At 37.9% G+C, this 15,297-nt stretch overlaps 1 protein-coding gene across 3 annotated transcripts in view; it reads left to right on the forward strand.

Annotated features, from left to right (window-relative positions):
• The window catches only part of pcdh15b (protocadherin-related 15b), a 297,173-nt gene that overhangs the window by 232,747 nt on the left and 49,129 nt on the right, over positions 1 to 15,297 (forward strand). For all 3 annotated transcript variants that reach the window (XM_055175304.2, XM_073866716.1, XM_073866717.1), the window contains exons 25-27: positions 7,128 to 7,237; positions 11,494 to 11,634; positions 14,005 to 14,132. In XM_055175304.2, the coding sequence (XP_055031279.2) occupies positions 7,128 to 7,237; positions 11,494 to 11,634; positions 14,005 to 14,132 (379 nt within the window). The remainder of the gene's footprint in view (positions 1 to 7,127; positions 7,238 to 11,493; positions 11,635 to 14,004; positions 14,133 to 15,297) is intronic.

Raw genomic sequence — 15,297 nt, forward strand, 5'->3', positions numbered from 1 at the left:
TCCCCCGGCCCTCCTCGTGTGGAGGGAGTGGTGCAGTCATCATCTCACAGAGAGTAGTTCCTACCATCTCCAGGTCTCCAGTCTCAGCGCCATTTGCCCCTAGATTTTCCGCAGGGTTTCATGGCGGGCTGGACGGGCGAGGCGCCCTGCCTGCGACCAGTTCCATGGTGCTGCTTTTGATAGGAGCTGCTGTTGCGTGGTGATGGATGAGGCCGCTAGAGGATGCCCTCGACAAGGAGCAGGATGTGACTGATGACCTCAGTCTGCTTTTGGGCGGTCGATAACTGTTTGGGGAAGGACTCGACTGACTCCGATAGGGCAGGATGTGACTCATGACCTAAGTCTGCTTTTAAGTGGACGAGAACTGTTGGGCGAAGGACTTTCCCACCGCCGAGGTTGGTGAGCAGGAAAGAAGTGCCAGACCTGTTCCTGGCAGTGAAAGGTGCTACCTATGACCTTGAGATATCTTCGTGCACCTCGGGGAAGAAAGTTACTGGGGGGTATGTGGTTGAGGAACACAAAGCAGGCCGAAAAAAGGTGGGAAGGTTTGGGAGGTGGTGGTGGAGTCCCCTCGGGACCCATCATCTCAGGGTCGAGGACAGCCTGCGCTGGCTGCCCAGAGGGCAGCAACGCATCGTGTTACCATCGGAGAGAGATGCCCCCCCCCCCTCCAATGTAGCAACCGACATCCGATCTTCTTTGGGAGAGCCAAATGATAAGTGCGGTACGCCTGGTCCACTACATCCCTCCCAACTCACAGCCCAGACCGCACTATGGGGGTTTGGTGTGAGACAGTGGGACCGGGATGTCTCCTTTCTTGAGGTAGGGAAGCTGCGTCCTCAGATCTGCAATGGTCAAATTCATTCTTGTTAAGTTTCCAATTTGGAATATTTACTAAAATTCCCCAGTCTAAGTTCACATGGAAAGTTTCTGGAAATTTACCGGAAACTTTCCTCCCCTTTGCAACCCTAACAGGAGCAATTTAGGAGCAAAAGAGTTTAATTTAGTCAACATACTTATATGAATGAACTCTTATGTAAAATGATTAGAAAGGCTGCGATTTTGGTTTTGAAAAACAAACTTGTTTAGAAAAGACAGATTTGCTTTTCATATGTGAGCCTTGTTGCTTTGGGAATGTTCTGATTAACCATATAAAAAACCTGATGTTAATCACAGCATGATGCAATTAAGCCTGAAGATCAAAAAGCATTTCCTATAAATCTACAGTTGTGCTATATATGTAAACAGAGATATTTAATGTTTACATAAGATTATATGGCATGCCAAAATATCACTCAATGAAGATCAGATTCAGTTAGCCGAGGTGCTTTGTTTGACAATCTGACACGGGGATTTCAATGCCCACTTTTGATTTTTAAAGCCAATTTTTTTCTCTCTAAATGAATTTGTATTCAGATGGATTGATGTACCGTGAATAACATTCCTCTTATGTTTAAATTTTTTTTTAAGGATTTAATGTTCCCTCTTGCTATTATGTATTGATGGTAAAAGCCTGTGGTTTTTAAAGACAGAGATCAAAGAACATGATAGGGGGCTTAGAATTAGACCATTTCAAATGTTTCATGAAATCAAAGCTGAACATTGGAAACTACTTGAAAAGCTTGTAATCTATTGTTTATTTACCAAATCGTTCATATCGCAAACATCTTTTGTTGTCTGGATGGATAAGGCCCAAGGTTTGTGATTGGTTCCACTTGATAGTTTGATATCTTCATGTGACAAACAGCAGAGTAAAAATGATAAACGACATGAAGTACATCAGACGCTGCTAATGGTCTATCACCATCTCTCATAATAAACACAGTAGAGTCCTCTTTTAACACCATGGGCTGTGTAACAGGTTAAACCAGAAAAGTCATTGGGGTAATATAGAGTTTGTAATGACCTGAGGTTGATGGACCTCATTTGTTTGTAGCATTTGTGCATGTGCTTGTGTAGAAATTATCCTTAAATCTCATTGTGAGGTGATGGACAAAAAATATGTTTTCTATAGTCTTTGCAATAGTGTTTGGCAGAGGATCAAGGTGTCAGTGTGTGTATGGAGGGATTACAGGAATGATACTGTATCATCGTTCAGCCCTGAATAACAAAAGCAACTCAGAGGACACGAATCACCTTCTAATCTCATGTGCAACAAAGTCTAAGTACTCCAAGCCAAGGATGAAGGTGTCTCACCGGCACACACTCAATAAAGTTTGTCAGAGCTTTTGGAAAGCTGTGCCAAGTGCATCACGGCCTCGAATACGTAATCGAACTCTGAAAAGCCGATTCTGCAAAAGGATTATGAGAATTTGTATTCAAACTGTCCTTGAGAGGACTTAAGTCTGCTTCATTGGGTCTGATGTTCTGCTCCTGAACTTTCAGGGAAATTCTTCATTTGTCTGTACTTTCAGTACTTCTATTTGTATAAAGAGCTATCAAATAGAATCTTGATACATGACTGCATACTTTACGTACTGTGTCTTTATGTGCTGTAGATGGTTATTTTCTTTTAAGTAAGGGATAATGAATAGGCAGCTGTTTTTAACATTTATCCAAATAGAGAATGTTTTATATTTATGTTTGAGTATTGTTGTGTTTAAATATTGTTGTAATATGTTTTTTGTTTTGTTTTTAATTAGCTATTATGAAAGACAGACATTAATTTTGCATCTCATTGATGTGTAATACAAACCACTGCAATATGTTATCACAGCCTTGAAAAAATGGCAAAACATACAGTATTATTGTTTGCAATAACAGCATTGTTGTTGTTTTACTGAAGTACAACATTATAATATCAAATATATCACTTGCTTTTCAAAAACCAGTCTTCAGTGCCCAGAAATTAAATTTGCATGTGCATTCAGAGCATAATGTAGCAGCACATTTGATTGCAGCGTGTGTATGGCTTCAACGTCATATTAATTTTGAGCCTGCATACATGCGCTAAAACTATTATTAGAGTAAAAAGTTCTTTTACACTTTTATGTGCATGCCCAGTGTGCATGAATGGTCACGTTTCATGTGTTTATGTTCATGTATGTGGACGAAGATATTTTTGAAATGCCAGTATAGACGATGAAAATTTTAAAACACAAATGCTTTAAAGTAAACACCACCTAATACTATAACCAGGCACCGCTTCACTCAACACATCAAACCTGCACATGAACTAAACCAAAGCCTTATGGTAATAATTTGGTGATTATTTCAACACTTTATACTTACCCCTACCTTTGACTAGACGTAAGATTTAGTCTCATACGTCCGCTACACCTAGATGGTGCAACAGGTGTTAATTATACACTACGTAGGTCCTAAAGTGCATTTTACGTCCAGACTCTTACGACCGGGTGTACACACAGCTGATGCAACAAGCCCCAGATCTTTTAAAATAATAAAAATATGAATGTACTTTTCTTTCCACCCACTGATTTGAAAATATCCTTTGACTTAGGAAGTTTAAACATGTTTTCGCTGAAATTCAAGAGTTATTTTCAACCCTGTATTTTACCATACTGTGTTTTTTTCATTTCTGCCGTGTGTTACTCCCACATATACTGTACTGTACATTCAATAAACATGTTGGGCCCTATTTTAACGATCTAAGCGCATTGTCTAAAGCGCACAGCGCAACGTCTAAATGGGCGTGTCCGAATGCACTTTTGCTAATTTAACGACGGGAAAAATCGTTTTTGCGCCGAGCGCATGGTCGAAAAGGGTAGGTCCTATTGTAATGGGAGTATTTTGGGCGTAACGTGCAGTAAACCAATGAGAGTCACAGCTCTCATTCCCTTTAAAAGCAAGTTGCGCTGGCGCTATGTCTAATCCCTATTTAGATGACGGACTTTGTAAACTGAAAAACTAAACGGAGGTAGAAGATCCCCAGTTTAAGATTAATGTTAAATAATTGTGTTGTTTTTCCCTTATATTTAAATTGTTATTTTTTTTATTAAAACCTTTAAAACCCGTTTTCTTTTAGTCATGGAAGTAAAAAGCAGGCTTGTAATTGCTTTAAATGTATAGCTATCCAATATCATCAAAAAATAATTTACAAGTATCTAAGATAAGGTTTGTACTCTAAAAATAATTTATTTGTAACAAACAGGAGATAAAGAATTTACAAACGGATCTCCACACGTTTCAGCACTTTGGACAGCGGTTTTTTTAGCAAAGAGTTTTTTTAAGCATTACTTACAAATGTTTCTCATCTCGCCATATCCACAGGTACATCATATACAATAAATCCGTGATGTAGCATTAAAAAAAAAACATTTAATAACAGACGCATTTGTTCAAAGCAAAGCATTTATTTACTTACCAGGCTGCAGGTGAAGCAGCTCTTTGCGCCTTCTAACGTCTCATAATCAGTCCTCATTTATAAATATGTCCAAGAGACTCAATAATAATCTCTTAAATTCAATCCTTTAATCTTTCATATTTAAAAGCATTTTTTGTGCTGCTGCGCATTTATGTACTTTGTGATAAGCAAACCCGCGTTGTCCTCCCGTTTATAGGCGCATATTACTAATGCGCTCTTTAAATAACATAAAACATATTGCGCCATTGACTTTAGACCAGGTTTTTGTTAGTCAATGGCGTAGTCTATTTTAGTTGCCTCAAAATAGCAACGCGCCAACAATGCGCCTGAACACACCTCGTTTTTCAGACCAGAACGCCCATGAGCGCAAAGGGGGCGCAAATGCATTTGCTATTTAAACAACGCGGCGCTAAACGTGAAAATTAGGGTGGAAACTAGCGAAAGACACTTGCGTCGCGCATTGCGCTGCATTGCGCCGGGTGTAAGATAGAGCCCGTTGTCTTCATTCTGTTCAGTATAGTAACTGTGTAGGATGACCGGTTAACACTGTCATCTGCTTAACTTCCTAATTCAATGAAGTCATATGAATATTTTAGTCTGCTTTTCATTGATTCTACTTATTATTTGAGGGTATTTTTTCATAAAAATTTAACTTTGGTGAGTTATCCAGAGGTTTCAAATTGTTAAAGGATTGAGCCGTCAGACCTGTAGTATATTGTTAGTTTATAAAAATTTTATTTGACAATTCATGTCACTTATCAAGAAGCAGAAGGAAACAGTTGTGTCAAATTGCAATATTGCAGTTTCAGCTCCTTTTCTCTTTTTAATGTCAAACACATTTATGAGTATGACCACATTGTTACAGTACTCTTGTATCCGCCTTATTTTTGATGTAAATGTGGGTGATATTTGTATTGCGAGGGACACAAGTGTGCCGTTTTGACTGGCTAGTTAATGTTTATCATGAAATCCAGGAAGACCGGCATCATTTGTGCAGTTAGAGGTTGCCATAATAGCTGGTACAAATGTAGTAAATCTCTACAAAACATTTATTTTACCCATAATCCTCGCACAAGAGCTGAATGTGGATGTGGCTCATGCGCACCCATCATATGTATCCACACATTCATCCAGTAAACCCCTTCATAGAAACTGCCAGTAAACAATAAATACAATAATTGTTCAAAAACAATTAATATTATGCTGATAGAAATATGCTGATTTAGCAGGGTTATTTAATTTTGCTATTATACTATTATTTTTTTAAACATATTACAGTACAGAATATATATGACATAAACTGCTTATTAGTTAATGTTAATAATAGTTCTTAATGTTTTGAAAAGCAAATATTTTCATAAATTACCATTTCACGAGTTCACACTTACAAATAAATTGGATAGATTAAATTAGTAAACGTTTTTGGCCTGCTGTCCGGGGAGAGGGCTCTGAGCTCGGAAATGGGCCCGAAGGCAGAGTATCCCCCCCCCAGGTTTAGGAAATAACATGGTGAGTGAGAGGAGACAGGGTGGTGGAGGGATTCTGAAGACTGCAGAGGATCTTTGGAGAGTTAAACTGTGACTTGTATATGGCTTGCCTGCCTTTGTGCTGATTGGGTGATTGTGCTGATATGATGATTACTGATTGTAGACAGCTGGTGGAACTAGAGTATTTGTTGATTACTGATTATAGACAGCTGAAAGTACTTAAGTGGTTTATTTGACGTGCTCCTCCCGAACTACGTTAATAAAACATCATGTCATGTCTCTGCCTGGTGCGTATGAAGCGATGTAATATAATATAACACATACATATTAAACACAAAACGAAAATATATCTAAATAAATGTAATAAATGTTTACATGGTTTGTACTTGTTAAATAACTCATAATGTGTTAAATGAGAAAAATACTGCTGCTGACTGTCAGGAGGAAGCGCCACATTCACACGATTGGCTTGATGTGTCGCCATAGATAGTCAAACATTACAACAGTCAATTAAAAAAAAATAACTCCAGCGGGCAGGTATGATATTTTAAACATCCACATAAAAAAAGGTAAAAACACAAATTTTTGGTCTATTTCATGTACAAACACTGGACTGACTCCCACTGTACAGGTACTGGTATGTCTCTGTGCTTTAATAGTTGCCAATGAAAGACATTTCACCCTCGAGCAACAACATGAAATCATGAAATATATCTTCATATGATGTATCAGACCACTTCTTCATTTCATCCTCACACTTTATACATGGCGGGTTATACAGGGCTGGTGTTGTAAATATTTGCCATAGCTGTTTTAATCACGTTTTGTGCGTGCTCCCTCGACATTGTTTTCTACTGGCTGGCTATTAAAATGGAAGTCTCATACAGAAATACATGACAACACATCACTTACTACCGCGTTTCTTTGAGTCCACTTGAAATGTCAGTGAAGGTTTCTTGCACCAAAAACATAATGTATATGTCTTCCGCTTTCCTACCTTCAGCACTATATACAGATTTTGATATCTGTTGTGATTTTCTGACCCTGTTCTCAATTTAGTAAAGAACATAACTGAAAAAAAAAACACATCACAGCGGACTGGAGAAACCAAATTGTTTTTATCTTAACATGTCAAAACTGTGACACTCATTGCACAAGGCACAAAAAAAAAACAGAGAGATGTCCTTCGGATATATTCTCCACGTACACAGACGAACAAGCACTCTAATGTACTAATAAATGTTTTGATGTTTTATATACTCATATGTAGACTAACTGGTATGTCATTAATGTTTTGGTTTGTTGTGTAAATGCAGGTTCTCTCCAGTCAGTGAGAACGCTCCTGTAGGAACGCTTGCAGGAGTCATCTTGGCAGCTGCTATAAACCAAACCATCGTCTACTCAATCACTGAAGGAAATGAGGGAGGTGAGCATTGCATTCAGTTTTTTTTTTTTTTTTTGACGACATGCTTACATCATCTTTTGGAAGCGACTCGTATTCAATATCAGCATTTACACTAAACACTTGGCAAAACAATTTAAGGTAGACATACTGATTCTGAACAGCTTCAACCACAAAGGAAGTAAAATGTAACCAGTTGCAAATTGCATTCAGTTGGCTGTATTTATTTTTGGGGTGGTTTGCAATCCACATCAGCTAGCTTTAGTCCATTCCTCCGGCAAAAAGATTGCAGGGAATGTACCGTTGCTCTTTTATGAGTTAGATATTATTGTAAGGTAATAAATTAGAGTTTGTAATACTTCAGGCAGACCATAATGAAAGTTCACCTTTTCCCAGGCTGTCTGCTGAACGGTCTGTGTAAGAAGGTTTTTGTTTGTGGCGTCTTCCACTGCGTGTCATGGGAGAGACGTGGAGAAGAGAAACGGGAAATGTGTGTCACAAGCGTGATTAAATCCTTTACTCTGTTCGGAGCTGTAATTTTTCATCACATTTCAAAACATTTGCCGCTGGTTTGACGCGATTAGAAAATCGTTTCGGTACGTTCTCATTAGACGGAATCAAGGAGCGTGCATAAGTAATCAAAAGGCTGTTTTCATTAACACAAATAAAAAAGAGAGGAAGGATAAGTTAATCATTGCACCTGAATCTGACTTCATCCGAGATCACAATCCTTTCTGAATGTTAATGAGTCTTAAAGGTTGCTAGTGCACTTTGGACATGAAATCCATATGTAGTTAAGTGCATTACATATTACACTGTGTGGAAAACTGTTAGGGATGAGTTCAGAGATATGCATTGAGCCACTACAGAAATTATCATATGCAGTATCACAAATCTCATCATAGAGATTTATATAATATCATGGTATTTCAGAAAAAGTACTCCTCTTCAAAAGTAATATTTTCTTTTTATAGTTGGAACTTCGTGAGCAATTCCAGCATTACGGATGTGACATTTGCAGTCAAAGCTTGAAATATCATTTTTTCTGAGAATGCATTTATTACAAATATATTGAACCATCTTTTCATATTTTCCTAACCCCTGTCCAGACATCAGAAAAAATATCAGTCTATAATCACGTTTCCTATTTTAGATGAGAGGATACATGCATGCTTTATGGATGTGACAAAAAAGGACAAAAAAGTTTTTGGGAGACAACATACTTTGTCAGGAATTCTGTGAATTTAAATGCACAAACCAGAAGCAATAATGCCCAACAAATGAAGAAGGGACAACTCTTTAAAGAATACTTATTTAAATTTTTGTATGTGCATTTATGAGGACGAAACAGTGTTATGGATGTGACGATTCTGAAATTTGCATTTGTATGGAAATATCAAAGTGTGGGAAAAAATGCTTTAAAAACTTTATCAGAGACATTGCATATTTAAACCATGAAATATTGACATATGAGATAACAGTGCAGTTAAAACCTTTCATGATAAGGTTGACTTTGCATGGAATTGTGCTCATGGATATAAACCAAAAGCTCCTTTACATGAAATGAGTTAAAGTCGCAATGAAATTGAAATGAAAAACTATATATATATATATATATATATATATATATATATATATATATATATATATATATATATATATATATATATATATATATAAATATTTTTTTTTTTTTTTTTTTTTTTAATATTGTGGTATTATTAACAAATGACTTATCTGTGAGCTTCATTATTTTTAAAAAATTTGTGTGTGCTCATAATCTTTAATCAAAAATGCAAATCTCCTCCCCTCCTCAAAACAATCTCTCTTCACTTCCGGTCATAAGTATGGCAGGTGGGCGGGGTCCGGGAGAAGATCGCAGCGATTAGCAATTAGCAACACGACCCAACTTCAAACGATCCAATCAGATCTCGATGGAAAAATTCAAATCCAGCCCTGCCTTATTTCATTCCAGAAGCCGTTTCATTCGGATATACGTCACCACGGGGAAAATAAGGCAATCGCTACTTCCGTTTCATGGTGACTTTAAAAGTCTCATAATCTCATCACACCATTGAGTAAAATGATTAAGCGCTCATCTAAGTTAGTGAGGAGGGACACGATCACATCTGCAAATTTAATAATGTGTCTCAAAGTCTCTCTGGCAATCATGAGTATATAAAGAAAATAAAAAGGAGACAAAAGACAACCCTGTGGGGTACCAGTAGAAGACAGCAATTAATTGGACAAAACCCCATTAACCTGTACTCTTTGGGATTGTTTATACCTGGTATTAAGATGCGTTTTCATCTATCAGATCACAGGTGGACGAGAGAGACACATTCTCATATACACCTGGTGTTTTAATCCGTCTCTTTTGTCCACTTTCGACCGCTTCTGTCCTGATTACTTTGTGGAGACTGTGGGACTGTGGGGCTTTTGTTTAAAAGCGAGTGGGAAAAATAATGGGTTTAAATTGACAGGAACTAATAATATGTCAGAATCCGCTGCTTGTGTTGTTAACATGATGCACAGTGTTTTGTATGTGTATATGTAACAGCTTTTTATGATACTTCAGCGCAATCGATGAAATAAGCTTGCACATCTTTCACACGCTCGGAAAGTACAGCAAAGATAAAAGAGAGCAGCTGCATCTGTTTTATCAATGAAAGCCTAAAGATCACGCTATACAACGTGGGTTTGCCCTAGAAGTCATGTCCAGTGGAAAAACATTGTGCTCGATACAGCACATTAGATCAAGTGGTGTAGAGGCGGTTTGTGGCTGCTCGAACACATTTCAACCACATAGCAATCCGGTTGAATCCCAGCAAGCAAAAACCTTGAAATGACCGCTAACTAAAGACCCAATTTAGGCTATGAGTAACCCACTTCTACCCTAAATAACCTTGAATTTGTTTACATGCCATATTCCAACATGTAAGCAAAGTCAACAGGTGTTTGCTTTCCTTTGTTTTAAACTTACATGTATCGTCTATTCTTGGGCTATGGTAGACGTCTATAATGGTGCGTTTACACCAACCGCGGTAGAGGCGTGAAGCGCGAGTGATTTCAATGTTAAGTCAATGTGCAGACGCGTTGACGCGCGTCAGGAGGTCCCGCGGCGCGGAAGAGGCATTCGGCGTGGAGCGGAAGACGCGTTTCCGCCTCATTCGCGCGTGAAGCTCGCGCGAAAGGCGCGAATTGAGCGTTGTGCACGGTACACGCGAATGGTGCTTTTGTGCATTTTGCGGTTCTCGCGAATTTGCGGCTGACCCCCGAGTTGAAAAATTTGAACTTTGGCGGAATTTCGCGCCGCGTTAACCAATCAGGAGCCTGCCTGCTGCTGTGGTGGCAGCCCCGCCCGGAGTCACTCACTCAAGCAGTGACTCGAAGCTATATGACACAAGTTGTTATTTCTATAGAGGAGACAGGAATAAAAAGGACCTCGCTTGGAAGAGTGTCAGTAAGGACTTTGGGCAACCTGGTAAGTTGTAATACACACTTCACTTTTGAGTCACGTGACGTTTATCGACCCACGTCGTTTATTTTACCCCGATAGTAAGGTTAACCAATAAAAAATGGTAACAGTCTTGATAAATGCACAAGTAACATCAGTCATCTTACATACAGACACTCGCACAGCAGTTGCCCCTCCCACAAGAAGCGGATTTTGCTTCGGACGCGCGTCAAATGTTTGCTTTTTCCGCGCGTCTACTCCGCTCTACATGCGCGAATGCATTCATAGTGTTCAAGCGGCAAACTAGGCGCGGTAGACGCGATTTTGACACCCAAAACGCGTTTGGTGTAAATTCAGCATTAGACTTTCACTGACAGCCCAAATGTAGCCTTGTTTTTAGCCAAAATTTTACTGTGGTCAAAAGTGGACAAGCTCAAAATGTTTTCCCCCCATATGTAGCATCGTCCACTTCTGATCCGATCGACCAAAACGCATCTTAATACCAGGTGTGAACAGCCTCTTTGTGATCTATTGGTTAAAAAAATCCACTTACAATACTTAAATATAAATTAAAAATTTCCACCAGTTTCTTAGCCAAGATGTGGGGCTGAACACAATTGAATGCGGGGTAAAAGTTTTCTGTACCTTCCAAGTGCTTTACAATTAAATTTAATAAGGTACAAGTGTCATCGTTCACCCCTCTACCTGGTGGCCACATTGTAGCGGCTTCTGCACTTTGGAATCTAGAAAACATTGCTTATATCATTGTGCACATAATAATGATTTGAATTGGGTAACATGATACTGTTTCTCTTGTGCACAGGTGAGTTTATTGTGAATAACATCACTGGAGTTATTAGCACTGCCAAACCTCTGGACTATGAGATCAACAGCAGTTATGTCCTCCGTGTGGAAGCCGACTCCATTAGGGTGGTGTCGTCCAACCTCCGCGCCCCGTCCAAAAGTGAGACTTTTAAGATTGTCACACGGGGCCCTGTCTAAAAAACAATTTTAGAGCTTGTTCTGGGTATTATTTGTTTTATCATTTCACTTTTAAGTAATAATTTCACTTTGTTTTGGTGTCTAAAAACACTCGAGTGTGTCTGAGCTTATCTGACTGTTATCATATAATCAGATGTAATGATCAATGATCTCAGGCCAGTCAGTGTTGGGTGGACATTTTCCCTTCTTTTCCATCTGAAGTTGATTTATAGAGATTGTCCTCTTCGACAAAACATTTTTGATTAATCAGATTATATGACTATTGATATTAACTCATTCACCGCCAGCCTTTTTGAGAAAAGTTGCCCACCTGCATTTTTGTGATTTTAACAAAATTTTAACAAAATTCCTTGCAGGAAAAATTATCTTCTATAAATATATAAACATACAAATTATATCAAATTAAAGAACACACCCTCTGCTTTCAAACAAACAATAAATAAACAAACAAACAAACAAAATGGAGAAAAAACGTTTCATTATATATTTACTTTTTCTACTTAATTTAACCACTGAAATATGGATATTTCTCTTAAAAAATACAACATTTTGAGCAAAAAGCTTTAAAAAATTGCGTTTTTGTAAAGGAATTTATGTTAGAGATCAGACTAAGAATGACTATCAAACATAAAGGCAGTTAAAATTAATCATTAAATCTTTTTAACTTCCGTTTTTGATAAATTCGGTTTGGCGCCATTTAGTGGATAAAAGCGGTATTACACTTTCACTTTGAAATTCGTCCAGAAAGGCATATTTATTAGTTAAATATGAACTCATAAATGACGAGATAACTCGTCAATGGTGGTGAATGAGTTAAATGGTTATTAATTTTAAGGATTATACAATCATATTGTCAACAAGGTGATAAAATCAAATGATTTGTTATCTCCAGACCATTATTGATTTCTAAGCTTGTTTTTATTATATCTTGTCAGTGTTTTTAGGTATTTCATAACGTAAATTGCAAACATGTTCCAGCTTGTTATGTCTCTTCATTTGTACAGTTGTTGTGAATTGTTGCAGGTTGAGGTTTTAATAAAGCCTCTGTTTAAGACGGTCTCATAAGTATCCGTGCCTATCGATTTGAAATATTAGCCAATTAATTATGTGATTATCTTAATCAAAACGTACTTAATTGAGCACATAAAACAATATTAGATGAGATACACCAAATTATTGTGCAGGATGTTAGATAAACTTTAACAGCAAGTGGATTTATTTTGGGGAGATGAGACTGTGCTTCAGGTTTAATAGTTATAACTTGTATTGAGGACACTACATTATGTTTCAGTCACATCAGCTGTTTTTTAACATAAGATCATGTCATGTGTGAAGAACAGATTCTTGCTCATTCTGTGCCGCTGTTGTCAGTATGTTTGGTTTGGTGAGGTGTAGTAACTTCTTATTAAAGTGGTCTCCAACGTTGTTCCTGGAGGGCACCTATCCTGCATATTTTAGTTCCAACCCTACTCCAACACACCTGCCTTTATTTTTTAGGTAGCCCTAAACCAGTGCTGTCCAATCCTGCTCCTGGTGGGCCGGTGTCTCTGCAGAGTTTTGCTCCAGCCCTAATCGAACACCTGATCCAGCTAATCAAGGTCTTACTAGGCAGACTAGAAACTTTCAGGCAGGTGTGTTGAGGGAATTTACAGCTACACTTTGCAAGACACCGACCCTCCAGGACCAAGTTTGGACACCCCTTCCCTAAACAACTTGATTAGTAGGTTCAGGTGTGTTTGATTGGGGTTGTAACTAAAATCTGCAGGACTGGTGCCCTCCAGGAACAGGGTTGGAGACCCATGAAATGTTTCTGAATGAATGTGCTGGATATAAATTTAAATATAAATTGTCCTAAATGAACATTCTGGCGTGGTTTCCCAGACAGGGATTATTTTAAACCAGAACTAGACCTTAGTTTAATTAGGAAATATAACTACTTTTACCAAAAAAGTCTTACTAAAAACATTACTGGCATTCATTTTGAGGCAAAACAAAGGGCACTGATGTATTTTAAGATTTTTTGAAAAATTGCAGGGTGTTCAAATACGTATTTTCCTCATTGTATGTCAATGCAAGTTGTTTTCAGTTTGGACAGCTTTTACATTAATTTAAGTCTAGGACTAGTCTCATCTCTGTCCGTCAAACCGCCCCTCTGAGTTTTATAATCAAACTACTTTATTTAAATACAAAATCTCCTTCGATTATTTTTCCTGATGTTAATAAAAACATGTTTTTAAAGCATTACATGCTATATTTTGTGTTTGGTTTGTCTTTTGCTGATGTTTAATTTAAAGATGATTTTTTCATCATATTTTGTGATCTTTGCTTGTAGGTAACACAGCAAAGGTTTTCATCAAGGTGCAGGATGAAAATGATCATCCTCCTGTCTTCACTAACCCACTTTATCTTGGTGGGGTTGCAGAGGATGCCAAGACCTTTACCTCTGTTTTGCAGGTCCAGGTAAAATTGTTAATGTCTCAATATTGCCCATAGTCCACCCACAGACTAGTGATGCGCAGGTTGGTGTTTTTTCCAAACTGCAGGTCCCGCTTTTATTAAATAATTTCTCCTTCCCGCACCGCTGTATCTATTTTTATAACCTGCCTGTGACCATTAAATAGACATACTAGGCATTGTAATATACGTGCTTGGAAACAGCCATTACATTACATCACAACTACTTCTGACAACCGGTCCCAAACATTAGATTTAGCAGCTTTTAATGATATAAATTCCCGACCCTAATTTCTCTCGCACCTCATCTTTCATCTTCATTTTTATTTCTTCATTTGTTTTGTTGTTGTGGCTGGCGGCGCAAGCTAAATCACGCAAGTTAAAAGAATATTCCATTTTCTTAAAAGAAAAATCCAGATAATTTACTCACCACCATGGCATCCAAAATGTTGATGTCTTTCTTTGTTCAGTCGAGAAGAAATTATGTTTTTTGAGGAAAACATTGCAGGATTTTTCAAGAACTGTTCTTATCTAGCAAAACGATTGTCATTTTTGACAATAAAAATAAAAAATATGTACTTTTAAACCACAACTTTTCGTCTAGGTCCGGTCCAGCGCGACCTAACGTAAATGCGTAGTGACGTAGGGAGGTCACGTGTTACATATAAAACGCACATTTGCGGACCATTTTAAAAAATAAACTGCCACAAAGACATTAATTAGTATCAGTTGATATACAACAACGTAGGAACGGTCCTCTTTCAAGACGCTTGTAAACACTGGGGCGGAGTTTCGCGTTCGTCTTCTGTGACCTCTTGACGTCATGACGTATTGCGTGGGGTCAGCTGCCGCATCACGACCGGATCTACATGGCGAGAAGTTGTGCTTTAAAAGTGTATATTTGTTATTTTTATTGTCGTTTTGCTAGATTAGACCCTTATGCCTCGTTTGGGATTGTTTATTGTCCTTTGAAACTCAGTTGAAAAAAACTGTTAAGTGTTGAGTTAAGTATTAAATGTTGGGCTCTATTAAAGTCCATTAAAATGAGAAAAATCCTGCAATGTTTTCCTCAAAAAACATAATTTCTTCTCGACTGAACAAAGAAAGACATCAACATTTTGAATGACATGGTGGTGAGTAAATTATCTGGATTTTTCTTTTAAGAAAATTG

Source organism: Misgurnus anguillicaudatus, chromosome 4 (assembly GCF_027580225.2).
Source record: "Misgurnus anguillicaudatus chromosome 4, ASM2758022v2, whole genome shotgun sequence".
Lineage (NCBI taxonomy): Eukaryota > Metazoa > Chordata > Actinopteri > Cypriniformes > Cobitidae > Misgurnus > Misgurnus anguillicaudatus.